This window comes from Prionailurus bengalensis, chromosome D1, assembly GCF_016509475.1.
Source record: "Prionailurus bengalensis isolate Pbe53 chromosome D1, Fcat_Pben_1.1_paternal_pri, whole genome shotgun sequence".
Classification (NCBI taxonomy): domain Eukaryota; kingdom Metazoa; phylum Chordata; class Mammalia; order Carnivora; family Felidae; genus Prionailurus; species Prionailurus bengalensis.
In genome coordinates, this window is record NC_057346.1 from 89,489,440 (window position 1) to 89,511,090 (window position 21,651).

The 21,651-nt window shown below is 47.7% G+C and overlaps 1 protein-coding gene across 29 annotated transcripts in view; it reads left to right on the forward strand.

The window, feature by feature from the left end:
- CD44 (CD44 molecule (Indian blood group)) overlaps window positions 1-21,651 on the forward strand; it is a 92,203-nt gene that overhangs the window by 27,033 nt on the left and 43,519 nt on the right. For all 29 annotated transcript variants that reach the window (XM_043580929.1, XM_043580930.1, XM_043580935.1 and 26 more), the window contains exons 2-4: window positions 9,439-9,604; window positions 14,163-14,296; window positions 21,387-21,455. In XM_043580929.1, coding sequence (XP_043436864.1) covers window positions 9,439-9,604; window positions 14,163-14,296; window positions 21,387-21,455 — 369 coding nt within the window. The remainder of the gene's footprint in view (window positions 1-9,438; window positions 9,605-14,162; window positions 14,297-21,386; window positions 21,456-21,651) is intronic.

Consider the following 21,651-nt stretch of genomic DNA (forward strand, 5'->3'; position numbering starts at 1 on the left):
TATCGGATTTTTGAGAAGCTATCTGAGAGTTGAATACTCTCCCAGGTGTGCGTATCACTCCTCCCCCTCTCCTCCCACAAGCACCAAGTATTCCCTAACTGTTTATTTCGTCCTGGGAGGTAAGAAGGCGAGGTGTGAAGCTGGGGGCTAGAGTGAATTGCTCAAGGTCACGCGGCTTATAATTAACAGGACTGAGGCTAGAACCAGTTCCTTCTCCCAGATGGCGGCCCCTCCAGCATGTCAGTGACCGACTAACCACCCTGAAATGCAGCTGCCACCTGTGAGCGACAGCCTCAGTCTGTCTCGGCGTTCGTTGGAGTACTTCCCTCGGACTAAATAAGGTCAGCCCGTTCTTCAAAGTACAGGCGACAGACCTGAGCAAAAGCTGTACAAGAATGAGGTGATGTCGCCGGAATTGTCACTGCACCAGGAAAAACCGATCTAGTTACCAAAGCGGGACCCCCCTTTTTTTCCTACTGGCAACAGGAAAAGCCCCATGTGGGCCCCTGAGATGCTTTTTCATTTCATTTACCACATCCTGGGTTTGTGCTAGTCAAATCTGCTAAACTGATACGATCAAAAAAGAAGAAAACACAGGTTTCAAGGCCAGACCTGAGTGTTTCCTGATCGCCATGGCAACGCGCAGGTGTACACACTGTGGTTTCTTTCTTTCTCTCTTCCCGGAGACTCGCTCACCAAAAACCACTTGACCTTCCAGAGATGTATAGTGAGATGACGGTCCTGGGGCACACACTGTCCTTTGCTGGAAAGACTCTGTTGGATCCAGGGTTGGGTGGGAACCTAAACAGGCTTCCTCCACCCCCCACCCCCCGGCTTCCCCTGTTCCCATCACCCCACGAGGAGGCAGGGGTGGGGTCTTTCTTCAGTCTGGGGCAACAACCCAAGAGCTCCATTGGGTCAGTCAGGGTGGTGGCTGAGAGATCCTTTTGGACTCTCCTCGGACAGAGCGGATGTAATGGGCCCCCGTCAGTTCAGTGTTGGCTGCCATGATGGGCTCGATGTTCCATGGACAAGAGGCTGAAAGGTCAGGGGGTACAGCCAGGCGCCAGGAAGTTGGGGTGCGTTTCCTTTCTGAGTGCCAAGAGGTGCACAGCTCAGTTGAAAGCAACCCAGGACACATTCTGGAGGCGATTCTCTGGGTATGATGGTGTATGACTATTTTCTCTGCTCATTAAACCCTCACCCACCTCCGGGCAATTCCGGGAGAGACTGAGTCACCCAAGACTCATGGTCTGCCCTGGGCGGCCAAAGGCGATTCGGCCACTGAGTGTGATTTTGGCCTCATTCAGAAATGGATCCTGAACAATAGATCCTTTCACCAGGCGCCCATCACATGGGCGTCAGGGGATGGGGGAGAGTGACGTGGGGGCAACAGGAAGCCTGCCAGCTTTCTGGCCTGGCGGGCCTGAGTGGCAGCAGGGGCTCTCACAGCTAGGAGAGTCCTGGATGGAAACTCGTGGGCTTTGAAGACATCAAACCGTCAAAGAAATGAAGAACAGAATGGTTTCTGCGTGTCCCATTAAGACAGTGGGTTGTGGCTTCATTGGGAACAGCTTGCTCAGGCCTCTTATAAAACCAATTCAGGAGTAAGAGCACTGGACTAGGAGTCAGGAATCTAGCAGCTATGGACCCCGGGGGCCCGCTTTTCTCAGAGCTGGCTGGGAGACCCTGCTCAGCCATTCTGGATTTTGTTCGCTCTTGTGTCTCAAGAGAATTTGGTGAGAAGCTGTCTGTTGCCCCACCTGGCTTTAAACATAGATGATCCAATGAGCCATAATGCTTTCCAAAAAAATTGGCCTTTTCTAGCCCTGCTTCTATCCGAGTCAGTTCAGTTGGGTTTGTGAGTTGTGTCATCTTTTTTTTTAGACACGAGCTCAGCCAGTCAGAGGACAGAAACAGAATCCTGGCTCTTTCACGATAAACACTCTGAAAATGCAGCTGCCACTGCCCGGAGGCTTGCATGCCACTTACTCCCAGGAGCTCCGTGGAAGTGGCCGCCATCGGCCTGCAGGGCCGTGCTCCCGCTTGATTGGCCTGGCATTTTCGTTTGGTCGGTTGAGATTTCTGGGCTGGGCAGAAGACATCCTCAAAATGTTACCAGGACAGCCTGTGGTCTGGTGTCCCAGCCCTGGGCCAACCCTGAGTCCCAAGATCCTCTCTTCATTTGCCCCGCCTGGTGGACCAGAGGCTGTAAAAGGCAAGGGAAGCCTGAGGCTATGGCTTGGGTTGGATTCTCAGCTCCCAGGGGTTTCATGGGGCAAGCACGGGTAGAATCAGAAAGAGGTGACCGGCCCACTGTTGGGGAAATCCAGTGAACATGGAGACCTCTGAATCTTCTCCCCAGGGAGAGCGTGGGCATTCCATTAGGGAGGGCTTCCCCAGAAGCTTAACCAGGTTCTTGAGCCAAGGGCCCTGAATCAAGGGACCTCTGATCTTATAATAATATTCCATAAGCTCAAATTCCTCTTTCCAGAGCTCTCTTTTAGGGCTCACCTCTCCGCACTTTAAAAACCACACAGAAGACAGGTGGCTTCCCGTAGTCAGAGCATCTGGCCCCTGCACAGGGTGCCAGTCACACCTCAGTGTAATCAACTGGACCGCCCAGTCTGAAACCAAGCCCCTGCTTATGAGCTCCGGTTACTCTCGTCTTCTCTATGAATCAGTTACCTCCTGCCTAAAATGGGGATAATGATGGTGCCAACCACATAGGATTGTGGCGAGAATTACATGAATTCTGAGGTGTAAATGCTGAAAACCTCGCACGCCGGCCCGCTGCTGGCAGTTCTCTGCATGGCCGTGGGAACTGCACAAGGCATCGGGTCCCAGCAACTGGCCCTATTCCCGACTTCAAGAAAAAGCAACTTCCCCAGACACATAGCCAACTCTGGGACCAAATCAGTAGAAAATAAATCCTATTCTGCCTTTGGTTTGTAGAACCAAGCGTCTCTGGGCACAGGATGACTGTGTGTTGCCTTCACCTGGGACACAGAAGGGCCGTCACCCTCTCTCGGGAGACCTGACCTCAGAACTGGCCCTATGACAAGGATGCCCATTGTCGACAAAACTTAGACAAAGCCAGCTCCAAAACTGAAAGTTGGTCTCTTGAAACATTTGCTTCTGGGGAAAACAGCAAAGGTTCTCAGAAGCAGATGCTTCGGGTTAAAGACATTTTAAGTGTCCAACAGGGAATTCTCAACAGGGCCCAGCTGGTGAGTCTCGAGATGTCATGTGGGGGATGGACTTGAGAGCTATTCGTTTTTGCACCTCACAAGTCTCCTTGTCCTGAGTGGTGTTGAGGGTAGGACAGAGTATCCACTCATTCATTCATTCATTCATTCGTTCAACATGTGCCTACTCTGTGCAGTGTTGTGCTGGGTATTGGGGACACAGTGATGAGGGAGAGATACAGTCCCTACTGTCATAAAGAAGTTCCAAAATTCTAGCATCTTGGAATCTCTCATTACTGAAGAGACCCTGAAGATAATAGTTTCTTGTTATTCTTTACCTGTTGATGTCATATAGACTTCTCTGAGAACCTAATGGAACCTAGGGATGCTGTCCCACCCAAAACCCTCCATACACACATACACACACACACACATGCGCACACGCACGCACATACTTGCACACACAGATACATATACACACATAGGCTTGCACACGATTTCGCAGGTTTATAGACACTCCCCCCCGCCCCCAAAGACCAGCTGGTGGATCTGGATGGAAAACCTCTTGTCACTCAGCTCTATCGCTGGTCAGCTGTGTGACCACCCCAATTCCCACTTGCCCCTCAGGAAGTGGATGTGTGGAGGACAGCAAGCTAGGGAAACATTACACAATGCTCGACTCAGCAGACGGGGTGATGTTTCTACCACTTGGGGAGAGACTGGGGCAAACCAAGAAGCTATTCGTCTCCAGCCTTGCCGTTTCATTTGGCAAGGTTTTGACATGCGTTGGGCCGATTTTACTAGACAGACCTATTTTCCTTGATCTGTGGCTTAGTGGAAAATATAGGTAAGATTAATGGTGTTAGGGGTCAGCTAGGATTTATGCCAAGAATGGATGTATCCCAGAACCCTGCCTCATTGGCAGTATAGCACAGAGGTCGGATCCCTGCCTTTCTCACCTGGATGACCGAGGCAAGTTATTGAACCTATTTGTGCCTCAGTTTCCTTGTCTCTAAAACGGGGTTAGCAACAGTGCCTCCTTCGTAGCATTTTTGCGAGAATTAAATTGGCTGAAGTAGACAAGCCCTTAATAGGCATGCCATACCGTTGATTCTAATGAAGTCCAAACACCGTATCAAACCCTGAAGGGTTGGGATCTTCAACCCATTGAGGAGAAGACTGAGTGTCAGAGAGGAGAAGGAACTACCTAGCCTTATAACCTGGAATCAGTGACCACGTCAGGATTTGAACCCAGCTATGGGAGGGCCCTCAATAAGCTGAACTACCAACCCACATGTGAGTCTGGTGCCAGGGAGTACGTTAGACAAGAAGGGCACTCCTACCTCTTCCCCTGTGGCAACGAGATCCCTCTCCGTGACTCCATGACCTCTCTGACCCTCCTATAGTAACGAGGGTTCTGACGGCCCGGGTGGCATTTCTCCCTCCAGAGAGACTCCTCCCTGAATCTGGAAGTGGCCTTGAACAGTAACCGTTGCCCGTTGGGTCTCTCAGAGGGAGGGACTTGGGACAGTTTACTTATTACATGACACAGGAAATTTATTGGAGACCAGAGGCCTCAACGGAAAACATTCTTGACTTATTTTCAGTTGGAAACGTTTGAGAGATAAAATTGGCCACTCAGCGTTAGCCTTTTGAGTCACAACAGATCCCTAATCACAGAAGTCTCTGTTTTTCGGGAGAGATGCACACACATCTGGGAAGGGCTGCTTCTCTGCAGGGGTTCGTGTTTCTGGTGTGGGTTAAATGCCACTGCCACCGATGCCGGAGCCCCATCGGGTGACCTGTGGTCCATGGCTACTCACACCTCAGCCTTGCTCTTAACTTCACTTAAACCTTGGAAATATTCTCAGCTCTGCACTGGGAGTCATAGTTGGGAGGTCATAACAAGTTACCTAAATCAGGGTAGGGAGTAGTAGCCTGGTGATTAAGTCCATAGGTGCTCGGTACCAGACTAGTTGGATTTGAATCCCAGCTGCATCATCACTAGCTCTGTGAACCTGGCCATGTTTCCTCCCTTCTCTGTACCTCAGCTTCTGTATCTGGAAAGTGGGGATAATAATATCACCTACCTCGTAGGGTTGGGGTTTTTTTGTTTGTTTGTTTTTTTAATCTTTTTTAACATTCATTTATTATTGAGAGACAGAGCGTGAGCAGGGGAGGGGCAGAGGGAGAGGGAGACAACAGAATCAGAAGCGGGCTCCAGGCTCCGAGCAAGCGGTCAGCACAGAGCCTGACGCGGGGGCTCGAACCCACAAGCCACGAGATCATGACCTGAGCCGAAGTCGGACGCTTGACCGACGGAGCCACCCAGGCGCCCCTTGTGGGGCTGTTTTAAGGACAAAATGAGTTCGTGCTCGTAAAGTGTTTAGAGGAGCGTCTGGCATATGTCTAAGTGCACAATGCATGTTTGCTACTGTCCTTGCTGTCAGTATTATCAGTATCCTTTGGAGTCATAATTTGGGTTTGCATAAGTGTTAAGGAAGCCTGTTGGAAAGTCTTCATCAATCATTAAAGGATACACAGCCCTGACAGCTTAGTCCCTTTAAGGCAAGAGGGACCCAGAGGGGAAGAGCTATAAGCCCTCACGGGGATAGTTGGCTTGAAGTGAAGTTTCGGGCACCGTCCCTGCAATCCCTAGGTGGCTAAAATCCATCAGGATTAGCAGCTGGACCTTGTCTGTTAGATTAAGGTAAATGGAAGCCATGGAACTTCCAGTCTGCACAGAATTTCTTCTCTCGGCAGCCCTTTGCTGATCCCTGCTGTGTGGCAGGCCCGTGGACGCCTCCCAGTCGAGGACCACTGAAGGCTGAGTTTACCTGTTTCTTCCCGTCTTGGCTGGAAGGACAGACGCACAAAACCACCTGCACCCCCTGCGCTCCGCCGTGCGGACACACACAGCGCATGCGTGTGTTGTCTGGAAGGTCGGGTCGGCAGCCGCATGCGGAACTCAAGGCATTTTATTCAAAAGTCTCAGTTCCTTTTGCATTTGCATGTTCTGGATGCCAGGTGGCAAACTAGAATTAATTTTAATACAACAGAAACTGCCATTCAGCTCCAAACCACCGTCCTTGGTGGTTTATTTTTAACCCGGGAGTGACACGGGCCACCTGGCCAAGTGCTGCCAGGCAGTCGCCCCTCCTGCCGTCTGCTGAAGCCTCCCCCAGGAGCCTCACCTCCAAGGAGTTGGTTAGGAGGCTGTGTTTTACTTTTGTAGGCTGCCGGAAGGGCTGTCACCCCAGCTTCCCCGGTGTGAACGTTGGCTGACAAAGCCCAAAGCTGAAAATGTCAGTGGGAACAAACAATATTTCAAAAGGGCCTTGTGCATTTCCCTCCTCTGTCTTGCCTCATCAGCCAAGTGTTGTGTGAGTGGCTCCAGAAGGACACCAGTCGACCCAGGAAGGAATTAATCACGCAAAAACACATTTCTCCAGTCCACTTAGTTCTGATGCTATTAAGCAGCACCTACGTGCTAATGATACGGGGAGAGAGAGAGAGAAAGAGAGAGAGAGAAGCAATTGATATCGGCGGATGTCTTTTCAAAGCTCCATTTCTTGTTTCTTCTTTTAGTATTTTCAGGCTCAGGAAAGCTCATACAGAAATGTTATGGTTCCAGACACTGTTCGCCGGTGGTTAGCACCTGCTTCCTGCTCAGAAAGGAGAAAGCGCTTCCTGTCCATCCAGCTCAGTAACACTGATCCTATCTTAGTCCTTACGTAGTCGTCGTTTAGGCGTGCCTCTCCCCCTTAGAGCGCAGATTCGCTCTAGTGACATGAAGGAATCCCAGGGCACACAGCGAAGCAGTTTGGAGGGTGGGTTTGGGTGACACGGACCTGAGCTGGGACTCTAGCCCTACCATGTAATAGCTGGGCGACTTTGGGAAGGTGTTTCCATTTCCTGAGCTTCGGTTTCCTCGCCTATAAACACTACAGATATGCGTACAATTCACCTCTCAGGGTCTGCGGAAGATAATGTAACACGGAACCCCAAAGGTGCTGGGGGCGCGGGGGGACTCTGCAGGAACAGACCTCCCCCCCACCCCCACACCCCGACCCCGGGCTACTGGCTCAGAACTGCAGACCAAAGCAACTGAGATTCAGGAAGTCAGCTACAGGCTCCAGACAGAAATGCCTGCTTCCTGGGGCCACTTACGTCTCTGAGCCTCAACTTTCTCATGAATGAACGCGCAGAATCTTCTGACCACCTCTGGAGGAGGCCAAGTGAGAGATGGCGTCTGAGTTAAAGTCAGTGTTGTCTGAAGCCACACCTGGCCCCTGACTAACGATGTGGTGCCTGGCCTGGCACGCGGGCCACCATGCAGTAGGCCCAGAGGAAGGTAAGCTTCCTCAGGAAAGGACAGCCCTCGAGGCTCAAGGAAGTACGCTTCACCAGGACAGCTACAATGACTTAACCTTTCCGCGTTGGAGTTTACTGAAGTGCAGACCGGGGATAATAACAGTCCTAGAAAAATAATGAGTTTTCTCCTAAGGGGATAGAAGCCTTCTGAGATAGTTACACAGGATCGGGTAGAATCAGATAATTTTTCAACTCCTTCTTGAGATTTTAGGTTCACGTCTGCAAAATGCACAGAAGCTCTTGGGTTAAATAATTCTTTAAGCAGCTGGTAGCCATTGGGCCTCTATTTTGAATGCCACTGACTCTTGGGAGCCAGCAACTGATCTTGGCTCTGTGAACATGTTGAAAGTGTGTTTCTTAGGAAATTTTAATGAGTCATTTATTCATTCAGTAAATATTGGTTGAACATCTACTCTCTGGCACACCGTTGTGAGACTTAGAGAAACACTATAAACAGGGAAAAGGCCTTGCTTTTTTTGGAGCCTCCATCACAGGAAGGGTGGATGGATAATAATTAAATGCAAAAATAAATAAACAAGTTGCTGTGGAGGCACAAAAGCAGGGTGAGTGAGGGAGACACCGTGGGCTGGATGACAGTGTCGAGGGAAGTGAGGGGGGGACGTGAAGCCAAACCAAAAATGCCATGATCTAAGGACAGAACATTCCAGACAGAGGGGGTGGCAGATAAAAGTATTCTAAGGTGGCAAAGGGCTCAGTTCCAAAGGAACTGAAGGCAAGCCTATGGCTGGAGCAGAGTGAGCTACAAAAGGTTAGAGAGGGAGACAGGAGCTAGCTCGTGTAGGTCTTATCAGCCATAAGGGCACTTATTCTGGGTACGACCAGAAGCCATCGAGGTTGTTAAGTTATGGGAACAATAAATACCACACGATTGGGGGGAAATGCTCATAGTATGAGATTAAGTGGAAAAAAAGACCATCAAACCAAAAACTGTATATTTAGTACCATTTTTACTATGTAAGTACATAAGTAGACACGCCCGCATGAGTGCACAGATACACACACACACACACACACACACACACACACTCAGAAAACTGAAAGAAGATACAGCAAAATATTTAAAGTGTTGGCGATAGTTGGAGGACTTGCTTTTCCTTCCTTACTTCCCTGAATTTTGTCGGGTTTCTACAAGTTATATGACTTTCATAATCAGAAATAAATCCTGTGCTTTTTATTTTTTTATTTTTTTTTAATTTTTTTTTCAACGTTTATTTATTTTTGGGACAGAGAGAGACAGAGCATGAACAGGGGAGGGGCAGAGAGAGAGGGAGACACAGAATCGGAAACAGGCTCCAGGCTCTGAGCCATCAGCCCAGAGCCCGACGCGGGGCTCGAACTCACGGACCGCGAGATCGTGACCTGGCTGAAGTCGGACGCTTAACCGACTGCGCCACCCAGGCGCCCCAATCCTGTGCTTTTTAAAAACTTGGTTGTAAAGCAATTGATGGAGAGAAAGTAGAGTGACCCTGCTTTACTGGGTCCGATCTCAGCGTTGAGTTGAACGTGTGGGGCTTCGGAAGGCCATGTGAATGTGGAAGACTCTGGCCAGTAGAGGTTTTTTAAGTGAGTCTTCTTTTAAAGTTTATTTATTTTGAGAGAGAGAGAGAGAGAGAGAGAGAGAGAAAGAGAGAACCCCAAGCAGGCTCCACACCTTCAGTGCAGAGCCCGATGTGGGGTTCAAAGCCACGAACCGCGAGATCGTGACCTGAGCCAAAACCAAGAGTCGGATGCTTAACCGACTGAGCCACCCAGGCGCCCCTTAAATGAGTCTTTTAACGAATCTACCCTAAAACAAACTTCTTAGCCTTCGCAGTAATGTATGCAGAAGTATCTAACATTTCTGTTTCATCCACAGATTTGAATATAACCTGCCGATACGCGGGTGTGTTCCACGTGGAGAAAAACGGTCGCTACAGCATCTCGAAGACGGAGGCTGCTGACCTCTGCAAGGCTTTCAACAGCACCCTGCCCACCATGACCGAGATGGAGGCAGCCCTGAGCATCGGGTTTGAGACCTGCAGGTGAGAGGCGAGAGGGGGCGGGGCTTAGAACCCAGAGGCTCCTCCCTGACGGCTGATGGATGGTTGTCTGAAGGGTCGGCCCCACCCATTAATTTGGGCAACTCAACCTGGAACCTGTAGGACAACTGGAATTGAAAGCCGGCTAAAGACACCTTTGTGAATCATAGTGGGGTTGCCCGGAGGAGGCCATTAAGGGTCAAGGGTTGGAATCCTCTTGCCTAAAGTGCTTCCACAGCGCTCTCCCGGCTTTGAAGAAGCGTGCAATATCATTGTCGGAACCACAAGAAAACGTAAACCAAATAACAGTGTTTAAAATAAATACGTGCCTGGTGGAGTCCTGGCTCTGCAGACGTGGCTCAAAGCAGAGTTTTTTCCAAACAACTCCCTCTCTCTGTCTGTCTCTTTCTCTTCTCTCTTTCTCTCTCTGTGTCTCTCCATCTCCCATTTGTTTGTTTCTCTTCTGTGTCGCTCTGGTTTGAGACTGTAAACGAAAGAGCATGACGATTATTAAGATAGATTATTACACGTGGTTGGGAAGTGGTCAGAGGGACCCAGAAGGCCTCCGGAGAGACCTTGTGCAGGACATCACCGCGCTCCATGGACCCTTCTGCTGCAGGATGGTCACAGCAGGCAGTGGCCTTCTGCTTCTGAGTTTCCAATGGCCCTGTGGTGAGTGGTACATATTGAAAGCTAGCAGCGGTGACAACCACGGTGAAGTGGTTTGGTCTGGTTTGTTTTCACTAGAAGAGTTCTGGGTAATCCGAACAACCGCTCTGAAGTCTCCACCCAGCCGGCAGCTTCTCCCGTTTTTGCAATGTATGTCATTAGGTAACACGCTTCCTCTTTCCCATTATACACACACGTACAAACACAGGCTGCTTTTTAAAAGTCAAGCTGCAGGGGCGCCTGGGTGGCTTGGTCGGTTAAGCGTCCGACTTCGGCTCAGGTCATGATCTCACAGTCCGTGAGTTCGAGCCCCGCGTCGGGCTCTGTGCTGATATCTCGGAGCCTGGAGCCTGTTTCAGATTCTGTGTCTCCGTCTCTCTCTGCCCCTCCCCTGTTCATGCTCTGTCTCTCTCTGTCTTAAAAATAAATAAATGTTTAAAAAAAATTAAAAATAAATAAATAAATAAAAGTCAAGCTGCAGACGCCTTTATCCAAGCCATGAGATGTGAGTTAAGTACGCCTGTCCGCATCCTTGGCTACAGGGTAACGCCCACATTAGGAGTGGGAGCCCAGACTCTCCTGTTGAAAAGGAAAAGGAAAGTCTTGACTCCAAAACTGCACCGATAAGGTAGCCACTCACCACGTGTGGCGGGCTCACTGCAATTCAGTAACATTGAACCCTGGTGCTTCGGCGGCTCTGTCGACATTCAAGTGCTCAGCTAGGACAGATGACTGGCACCTGCTCTATTGGGCAACGCAGATGATAGAACATGTCCATTATCGCAGACAGTGCTACGGAGCAGTGCTGCTCTGACAGAAAGGGCAGATGTGCGCAGACATCTGCGCGTGCTCTGAGCGAGGTCTGGGAGAATGGGAAAGCGGAGGAAGGAAGAAGGTTCGCTGACTCCCAAACCCCAGCTGTAGGCTGCAATGAAGGAAGGCCAATTAGCAGATCCATTTATTCTGTTCCCCCAGGCTAATTGTTTAAATACAGCCCTGGCTAGGCCAGTAGCCTAAAAAAGTAGACTTACGAAGCTGAATTTTGATTGTGAAACACAGGCAAGACATACTTAGGAAACACAGAACTGTTCCCATCTGCTGAAAAGAGGGAGGTTCTTCCCACTCCCACTGGCGAACTGTTGCGCACTTAGGGGTTGGGCGCCCTGCTCCCCACTCGCCCACGTCCCCTCCATGCTCAGACTGCACCCTGGGTCGATCCTATTACTCCAGTGTCTGGATGAAGCCACTGAGGCTCGGAGGAGTGCCGAGGCTCAAGAAGTGGCCCCGGGGCCACATTGTGTGCGTGGGGAGGAGTCCAGATCCCAGTCCTGCTTCTTCGCCTGAGCCCAGGGCCAGAATTTGATGACCCTCCCCAAGGGCGGACTGCAAGGGGGACGAAGCAAGGTGCATGGATTTGCTGAGCATTTCTTTCCTCCCTGTGAACAGCAATCTGCTGGGGCAGTATACACACATTTAAATTTTAACATCCCAGCTCATGTACGGTGGGATGCATAAAAGTGGCAGTTGGAATGATGTGGCAACACCTCAGGAATAACTTACAAGGGGAATGCAGATTCTAGAATGTCAGTATTACACAGATCTCCTGAATGTGATGGGGGTGGGGTGGGGAGTAGGCTCACCAAGGATATTGTTAATTAAATTAAAACAAGAAAGAATATTGTAAATTAAAACAAGAAAGAAAGAAAGAAAGAAAGAAAGAAAGAAAGAAAGAAAGAAAGAGAAAGAAAGAAGGGAGGGAGGGAGGAAGGAAAGAGAGGAAAGAAAGAAAAAGAAAGAAAGAAAAGAAAGAAAGAAAAGAAAGAAAGAAAGAAAGAAAGAAAGAAAGGAGGGAGGAAGGAAAGAGAGAGGAAAGAAAGAAAAAGAAAGAAAGAAAGAAAGAAAGAAAGAAAGAAAGAAAGAAAGAAAGAAAGAAAGAAAAAGAAAGAAAGAAAGGAAGAAAGAAACAGGGATGCCTGGGTGGCTCTGTCAGTGAAGCATCCGACCTCGGCTCAGGTCATGATCTCACAGTTGGTGAGTTCGAGCCCCGCATGGGGCTCTGCACTGTCAGAACAGAACCTGCTTGGGATCCTCTGTCTGCCTCTCTTTCTGCCCCTCCCCTGTGTGCGCTCTGTCTCTCTCTCTCTCTCTCTCAAAAATAAATAAACACCCCCCAAAATTTTTTAATTAAAAATAAAAAAGAGGGGCGCCTGGGTGGCGCAGTCGGTTAAGCGTCCGACTTCAGCCAGGTCACGATCTCGCGGTCCGCGAGTTCGAGCCCCGCATCAGGCTCTGGGCTGATGGCTCAGAGCCTGGAGCCTGTTTCCGATTCTGTGTCTCCCTCTCTCTCTGCCCCTCCCCCGTTCATGCTCTGTCTCTCTCTGTCCCAAAAATAAATAAACGTTGAAAAAAAATTAAAAAAAAATAAAAAAGAAAGAAAAAGAAAAACCAAAGGGGCCTAAGAAACCTACCCTTCCACCCGGAGCAGGTATTAAATGTTGCAAAACACATTTCCATAATTTCGCTCCGGTAGCTATGAATCAGATATCTGCCACAGGACAGGTGGCAAGTCTCATAGGCTCCCATAAAACCTTAGCAGCCGCTCTCTTCTGTGTGCCCCGCCCTGATTAGTAGCCTTTCCCAGATATATGGAAACTTGTTAACATTTAATTGCTCTCCCTCTGCCCACCAAGCTCAGGAGTCTTTGGAGAAACCAGTCTGTCCTTTCAGATGGGGAATTAGTCATGCGCTACAGTTGCAACATAGACCTAATGAGCTCTATGTGCTTAGACATTTCAAATTCATGGCCATTTCCGTGGGTCTTGCAGGGCTATGCGCTATGTGCTGTTGCCTCTGGCAGGAAAGATTAAAAGGATCTACGCTGCGCGTTTTAGCCAGCATTGCAGTTTCAGAAACTTGCTGGATTTAACTTCACCCTCTTTGTCCTACCTCCCCCGCCCCGCCGCCACCCTCTTCTCAGCCCACATCTCATTTTGAGGCATTTTCCCTTCCGGACAGATTTTGTAGTGAGTATTCAGCTTCTGCGATGCGGATCCAAGAGGCCCGGGTGCTGTCTATTGTATCCAAAGGGGCCTCCAGCTCTGACCTGCTCCCCTGCTCCTGGAAACATCCTGGTAGGGGCAGAGGGGCCTTATGCACTTCTCTGACTGTGCTGCCTCTGGAAAATTCCCGAGCTAAATGAGGCACCGCTATCTACTTACTTAATCACTATTACTCCCATTTTAATGACAGTCAATTTACTTCCACTGGCAATGAAATTATGCCTGGGATGCTCGTGAGGCAAAATGTACTGTGTTCCTAGCATATAAACAGGGCTTTGTGTTTGCAGTAACAGAGTCTGGAGCAAGGGAATCACAGGAAAAGGTGAGGCGGGGAAGGAAGGGGTGGGGGTGGGGGAAATAGGCAGTTTTGACATTCGCGGGCTGATGCGAAGAGCCACCTCGTCCCATCCTTTGGGGGCTGGTGATTTGATGTGTTTCCTGGAAAATGGGAAGGTGATGGAGAGCCGGAGTGGAACTCACATCATATAAAGTGGTCGTTCTTCCCTCTTCGGCGACTCAGGCTTCCCTCCGCCTGTTCGAACGGACTTGCTGCTGCTGCCCACAGATTTTATCTGAAAACAGGTTTTTCCTTCCTGCCTCTTTCTTTTTTAAAGCTCTGTATAGAGCTCTAAATAAAATCAGCGGTGTCGATCCCCTCCATTCTCCCTCTGCTGTTGTTTTTGGATTTCGTACGACTCAGTTGTTGAAACGTCTGCCGTCCCCAGGGGTGAATTGAACGAGGCGGTGCAGCGTGTGAGATGTCACGTGATGGCGTGTTCTGAAACCCCCGTCGCCGCCTTGCAGGTGGATGACCTCTTGCTTGTCTCTTGCAGGTACGGGTTCATAGAAGGCCACGTGGTGATCCCCCGTATTCACCCCAACTCCATCTGTGCCGCAAACAACACCGGGGTGTACATCCTCACATCCAACACCTCCCAGTATGACACGTACTGCTTTAATGCTTCAGGTTGGTTCCGAGTGGATGTCTCTGCGCTTGGGGTTGCTTCGGGCATGCGGGCCTTCGGCAGTGTAGCTGACAGTAACTCAGTCTTGGCTGAAGTGGAGGGGGGGTGGTTCATGTGGCTTCCCCTCACATAACAGATGCTCACTGAGTATCTCCACAGCAGAGACAAGATGCCTATCTCCAGGGTGCTGACTTTCTAGGCAGGGAGGCCAACAGGAAACAGAGAGATAGTAAATACCTTAAGTGATGGGAGAGAGTGGCGAGTGCTCTAAAAAGGAAAGCAGAGCGGGAAGCTTCAGAGTGCTAGGGGAGCTTTGGTCTGAGAAGGTGGCCAGGGAAGGTGCCTGTGAGGAGGTGCTTTTGGGGGAGCCCCAGCTGGAGTCAGGGAGGAAAGCCAGGGGCAGTGGGGACAGCCAGTGCAAAGCCAGGTGTCGGGGAGCATGGTGGCTTATTCTGAGGACGCCAAGGTGGCCAGGGTGGATAAAGCCCCGCTAGCAGAAGTGAGAATGCCAAGGAATGAAGTCAGGGGGGTAGACAGGGGCCAGATCACACAGGGCCCTATAGGCCATGATAAAGAATGTGGATTTTACTAGGTTCACGTGATGGAAAGTCATTGCGGGGTTTTGAATAAAGAAGTGACATGAATCTAATGAGAGCGTTGGTGTATGAGCCAAATGGCTTAGCTCAGAGGTATTTATTATATGTTGGGGCTTAGAGAAAGCTGGGAGGATATACTGTAAGCCTTTGACCTTCTTGAGTTTCCTTTCCCAACAATTGAGAGCCTGACAACTGGAGAATAAGAGCGCCAAGCTACGATGTGCATGCTGGGCTGCTGGCCAGGCCCCTCTCCCTGTCTAAGGGACCTCCTTCCAACCACCGGCCTAGAAACATGCTCATAAGTCTAATTCAGGCTCCAGCAAAATTCAAAAATCCCATGCATCGTGTATTTTCAGCATCTTTTGAGAAGGGTCAAAAACGTAAATGTCAAATTTTGAATGCCGACAATCAAACATTGATCGATGACTTACTTCTCAGACTGGGCCTTCTGTCCCTTAGGAAGGTTTTAGATTGTGTGAAAGGAAGATGGAACCACAAGATAAACCCGATAAACACGTCTTCCTGGCATATCGGTTCTCCTTAAAGATGGGAAGGAGGGCTGGGTTAAATTAGCTGGACAGTGGTTAAAGACAGTATCTGTCGGAGACAAATACAGATTATTATACGATGACTGAAGACGTTGTTTGCATGAGACAAACACAGATGTCATATATGGCAGTAGAATATCAAATCTGCATGGATTTTTAAGTGCAAGTGGAAGCAACAAAATAATTGTGAGATTACGTCAGTAGCTTTCACTCTCCGGCCACCCACTGCGGCATGACCAGTCGGGATCCGAGTGGGAAGTCGAAGGAGAAGTCTAGACTTTAGGAGAAAGAGAAAGTTTCAGGGTTGAATAGTTGAAATGGGGTGTGTGAAGCCAGTAAAATTATGTCAAACACATGCAGGTCCCTAAGCCTGTGGGAGGGACCCTCAAAACACAGAGGAGAAGACCGCAGAGTGTTTGCTCTTCCCTGGTATATGAGCGAAGGGTGCGAATGAAGTTCAACCAAAAAGAGGAGAGTCCAAATGAGGCTAAACAGTACGTGGCCCATACCCCGTTCCCACACTCAAACCCACACCGTCCGTCTGATGACACGATGGTGAGAAAACCCACGTGCAAATAAAGGAGAAATAGACACAAAGCCACATGTGGCCTAGCTAGCTTATTTTATTGCCAGAGGGCTTTGGGAAGACATTGTGTTTTAGACGAAGGGGTTGGTCACATGGGACAGGGCTGCCATGGGACTGCATACGCCAGAGTCTCTGGGTCCTGCCTGTTTCTTCTCCCACCGAATCTTGTCAAGTGAGTGTATGCCATAGATTGTGTTGTTGCGTATCCACATTGTCTCACCTGTTTGACAAGTTAGTATCGCTTGCTGGAAAGAACCTGAACTCAAAAGGCTAGAAGCTCGCACTGTTTTATTGCCTGGAATTGCAGCCATCTAGACAAGTTACTACGGAGACTTCTCTCCCTGCCCTTATTTTTGCCTGTAAGGATGGGCCTATCCTCAGAGAAGGGAGTGAACAGTACTAATCAACTTTCCTCTTCTTTGCGGGCGAGGCGGTAGTCCAGCTGAAAAGTTGGAGAAGTTCAGGGAGTGTGTGCATACGAAAATGGTTGTAGCAAAGTAGTCAAGGTTAAGGGGAAGGTTTCCTCTTCTCTTACCCAAATTTACTTAATGTAGATAGGCTGCTTTTATACATTTTTCTTTAAGTTTTTGGTGGTTGTTTTGTTTTTAAATGTTTATTTATTTTGAGAGAGAGAGAGGGCACGAGTTGGGGAGGGGCAGAGAGAGAGGGAGACAGACAATCCCAAGCGAGCTCCAAGCTGTCAGCACAGAGCCCGATGTGGGGCTCGATCCCACAAACCTCGAGATCATGACCTGAGCTGAAATCAAGAGTGGGACACTTCACCGAATGAGCTACCCAGGTGGCCCAGTTTTCCTTTAAATTTGAAAAAGAGTATTTATCGATCCACTATATGTACCCAGTACTCTGCTGGGCAAGTCGAGTGAGAAAGAACCAGTGGCCATATTTCTTGTCTTGGGAGGTTATTTTGTTGAAGCGATGAAACAAAACAAAACAAAAGAAAGAAGCTGGAGAAGACTGTTTATCTCAGGAGAAAGTCTAAATGTCTTGGTTTAGAGTCAGATGAAAGAGGGGCTGAGGGGACTATGGGTCTTGATAACCTTCTGTTCTATGCAGGGATCTCATTGGAAAGATCCTTGAATCCAGCTTAGCTGGAGAGTTGCCAGCAGCTAGTCAAGACCCAATGATGTGATCCCCCACAAGACCCTTTTGGTCTACAGGGACCAAATCCAGCTCAATCTTAGCAGATCGCTTCCGTGTACTTACCGTTTCAGCAGCAGTTTTGTAAAAGGTGGCCTGTGGGTTACAAATGAAAATAAGGCAGACCCTGGGAAGGCTGCATGATTTTTATTTTTATTGCCTTCTCTCTCAGGAAGGCCCAGCACAAGCATGGTGACTTTTGTGTTAACAGCCCAGAGAACTGACTTGAGTTGGTCCATTTTTTAAGTTTGCCTCCAGTAAAACACCCCATTCTTTTTTGAAGGAGGGATTTAGGAGAAGATTCTACATTCCTCTGTCTCTTCGCTCTTTCATCCATTCAACAAGTACTTACTGGATATCTAGAGTCTATCAGGCATTGAGGAGGATGTCTTTCTACCTGGCACTGAGTCATTGGCCGGATGGAATAATTAACATTTCTCTTGGCTGTTTTGCTGCAGTGGAGGCAAAGTTTAGAGAGGCAGCCCACCAGGAAGCCCACCCCAGAGTCTTTCTAACGACCCCTTGGGTTCAGGAAAGGCTCACCAGGCCTGATTCTCCCAGCAGTGCAGTGCTCATTAAACAGAATAAAAAACTGTCAGTGACGCTCTGCTGTCTGACAGGGGAGCGTGAAGGTATTAATTGCACATTTGGGTCACCATTCATCCTAGTGTGCTCGGCAGATTTGATATTCTTTATAAAAGTTAAGGTGAACTGGAGCATGAAGAGGCTCCGTTTGAACAAATGCTCTAATGATTTACAAAACTGTCTTGGTGTTTTTTTTACATCGTGCCCCGGTCTATTACAACCCAACTCCTAGAAGTTCCTTCCCAGGGCAGTGCTGTTGTGTTTGAATTTGGGGAACGTCGTTCCATCCCTGTCATTAAGAGGTCATAATCCAAGGCTGTTTCTGGATTTGAGCAAGTGACAGTACCAGAAGCATCCGTGGGGCACCTGGGTGGCTCCGTCAGTGGACTGCCTGACTCTTGCTTTCGGCTCTGGTCATGATCCCAGAGTCATGGGATCGAGCCTCGTATCAGGCTCCATGCTGAGCGTGGAGCCTGTTTAAGCTTCTCTCTCTCTCTCTCTCTCTCTCTCTCTCTCTCTCTCTCTCTTTCTGCCCCCTCCCCCACTTGAGTGCTACCTCCCTCCCTCCTTCCCTCCTGGCTTCCGTCCCTCCCTCCCTCCCTCTCTCTCTCTAATAAAATAAATAAATAAATTTTTGAAAATTAAAAAAAAGAAACATCTCACAGGTCCGGCCAGTTTCTGGTGGCGTTACCACAACAGACAGGGCAGATACTCTTCAAGATCTCCCAGGTTGGCTATCTGTCCTGATTTTCAGATGAGGAAATCCTTGGGAAGATTATTTGAAAGCTGTAAAAATCTAAAGAAGTATTGTTATTGTCCCCCATGACCTTGTGAATTCCTCAAAAGCAGAGACAGGAACGTGTTCATCTTTTTGCTCTTTTTAAAAAACCCGTCACATGAGTAATGTTTAAAATGAATAAATGAACTGATATTTCTAAAACTTTTTAAAAAATATTTCTTACGGCATTGCCATTCAGGGTTGATCTAAACATTTCTTGACCTGTTTATAATGGCAGTCCATTTGGAGAGTTAACATCTCAGGTGTGTTTCCTGGAAGAATGGGCCTGTGAGAAATTACCTTGGTATTTCCTCTTTCGTTCATTCAACAAATATTTATTAAGTGCCTTTCTGACCGATCACACATAAATGTTCTGCCCAAGATAGCTAAGGTCACTACACATCATGTAGAACTTACATATTTCTATGGAGCAGGGATTAGGGGTTGGGAGATGTGCCCTGAACAACCATCAGGTAAAATGAACAAGATTAGAGAGAGAAGAATCCAGAAGAGCTGCAAGCAAATGTGTGATGGTGGTGTATGTAGGGGATTGGTAAAGGGCTGGCTGACATTGGACAGTGAGGAACAGCCTTACTGAGGAGGTGACTTTCTCTGAGACTCTCTTCTGAGAAATCTTTTTACTTAGCTTTTACAAGAATGGCTTTTCCTAAAACCTGTTTTGTTTTTTTTCCAGTTGAACATACAAAGGCATCCCCTTTACCTGTAGGAAAAGATGCTTCTGGGGGTTGGGAAGCAACAAAACCTTGTTTTGTTCAACTTATGTTTCTGTCCAATGTTATGAGTACCCATTAATTTATGGCAGAACACTTAAAATATTTATAACAGCCTTCCTAGTGATAGCAGTCTTCCTACCTCCATCCATCCATCCATCCATCCATTCATCCATCCATCCACCCATCCCTTTCTTTCTTTGTCTTTTCTAAGAAACAACTCTAGGGACAAACCAACCTAACAAATAAGCTGCCATTTTGGGCACAGGTGCATGTGCGCACACACATACACACATACACACACACACACACACACACATACACATACACAGTATAAAAGCTATAATTCACAAATGGATCCAAACTTCCTACAATAGCACAGCCAGTTCAAAGTTCTCTGAGTTTTTAGAGCTCAATACAAAGTCTAGTTACCAAATAGAGCATTCGGGCATAAATGGAACAGCTGGTTAAGGCATTCTTCGATCTTGTTTTTTTAGGGCTTAGGTATGCAGGGTGGAATTTTCAGGGCATTTTCAGTGGGCTTTACACAGTGTTCTCAGAGAGCTACTTAGTAATGTCTCTAGGTGGTTAGGAGTATCCAAGGTACATTCAGAAATCTTTATTCCTGAAGAAGAGGGGAAAGTAGAAGATAAGATGGAGGACAAAGAAAAAGAAGCCAGGGTGCCCGGGTGGGATATGGCAGCACACTGGTCTCAGGAAATAGTCTGGGCACCTAGACCAATGGTGGACAACCTACCTCATTAGCTATATGTTGAGAGGAAGTCTAGACAGAGTAGGCACTTAAGGATCCAGCTAAGTTAATCAACACATCTGTGCATCAAGAAGCCACTAAAGATTCGTTTGTTTTGGAATATTTTTTTTTGTTTTAAAACTTTTTTTTTGACTTATTTTTTTTTAATTTACATCCAAATTAGCATATAGTGCAACAATGATTTCAGGAGTAGATTCTATCAGGTAAATTCTTGGTGCTTATTTTAATGTATATATTCTCATGCTGGTCACGTTGATAAACATTTGATTATATTGGTCTGTCCTGTGTTTCCATCATTTCTGCAGAGTATTGGGATCGCATATGATTTTATTATAGTTCACACTTCTTTATTAAAAAATGTTTTTACACTGTTCCCATATTACTTTTATTCATTTATATGTTTATTTATTTTGAGAGAAAGTGCATGTGCGGGAGGGGCAGAGACGGAGGGAGAGAGAGGATCCTAAGCAGGCTCCGTGCGTCAGTGCAGAGCCCGACACGGGACTCCATCTCACAAACTGTGAGATCATGACCTGAGCTGAGATCAATGCTTAACCAACTGAGCCACCCCAGCAACCCCCCCCCAACATTACTTCTATAATAACACACTTAAGAAGTAATTTCTAATCGATGCCTCATTCCAGAAGGACATGTCTATCTTATCTACCATAATATCCCCAGCCTTCCGCAACACTTGATGGAGAACATACGTATGTGTTTGTTTAATGAATGAATCCGTTAGGGTGGAAAGAGGAACAAGTAAGCTTCCCAAAATGTATGAAGGTAAATAAAAATGGAAAATGCATCACAAAGGTCAGGGAAGTTCCTAGGAAACTTAATCAAGTTTCAGAAAAAGAAAATTATTTAGTTGACTTATATGCGAAATCTAAAAACCAAACGAGCACGCAAACAGAAACGGACTCGTAAATACAGAGAACAAACTGATGGTTGCCAGAGGGGAGAAGGGTGGGGGATGGGTGGGGATGGGTGAAACAGGGGAAGGGGAATTAACAGGTACAAACTTCCAGTTCTAAAATAAGTAAGTCATGGTGATGGGAAGTATGATATAGGGTATGGTATAGGGAATACAACTAACATTGTAGTAACGTTGAAAGGTGACAGATGTCATGGTGAGCGCTGAGTAATATGTAGACTTCTTGAATCACTATGTTGTACACCTAAAACTAATGTAACATTGTATGTCATCTATATTTCAATAATAAAAAAAAAGAAAATTATTTCAGAAAATGTTTGATAAAACCCCATACTAACCAACAGAAATCAGTTCTGCGCATAGTTTTTACTGTTCTCATGCCTTTTTTCTTTGCTACCCCACAGCTCCGCCTGGAGAAGATTGTACATCGGTCACACACCTGCCCAATGCCTTTGAAGGACCAATTACCATAAGTACGTATCTCTTCGAACCTTCATTGAGTTTCTCCATTCTTGGGAAAGGGATCAGATGCATTTTCTGTGTTTCACATTTGAGCAGAATAGCTGTTTCCCTCGGCCAGGGACACTGGCTGTGATTCACTGGCCCTTCCCCTTCTCCTGCAGTGGCTTGAAACTACAACTTGGTTGACCCCAACACATTGTTCCTCAA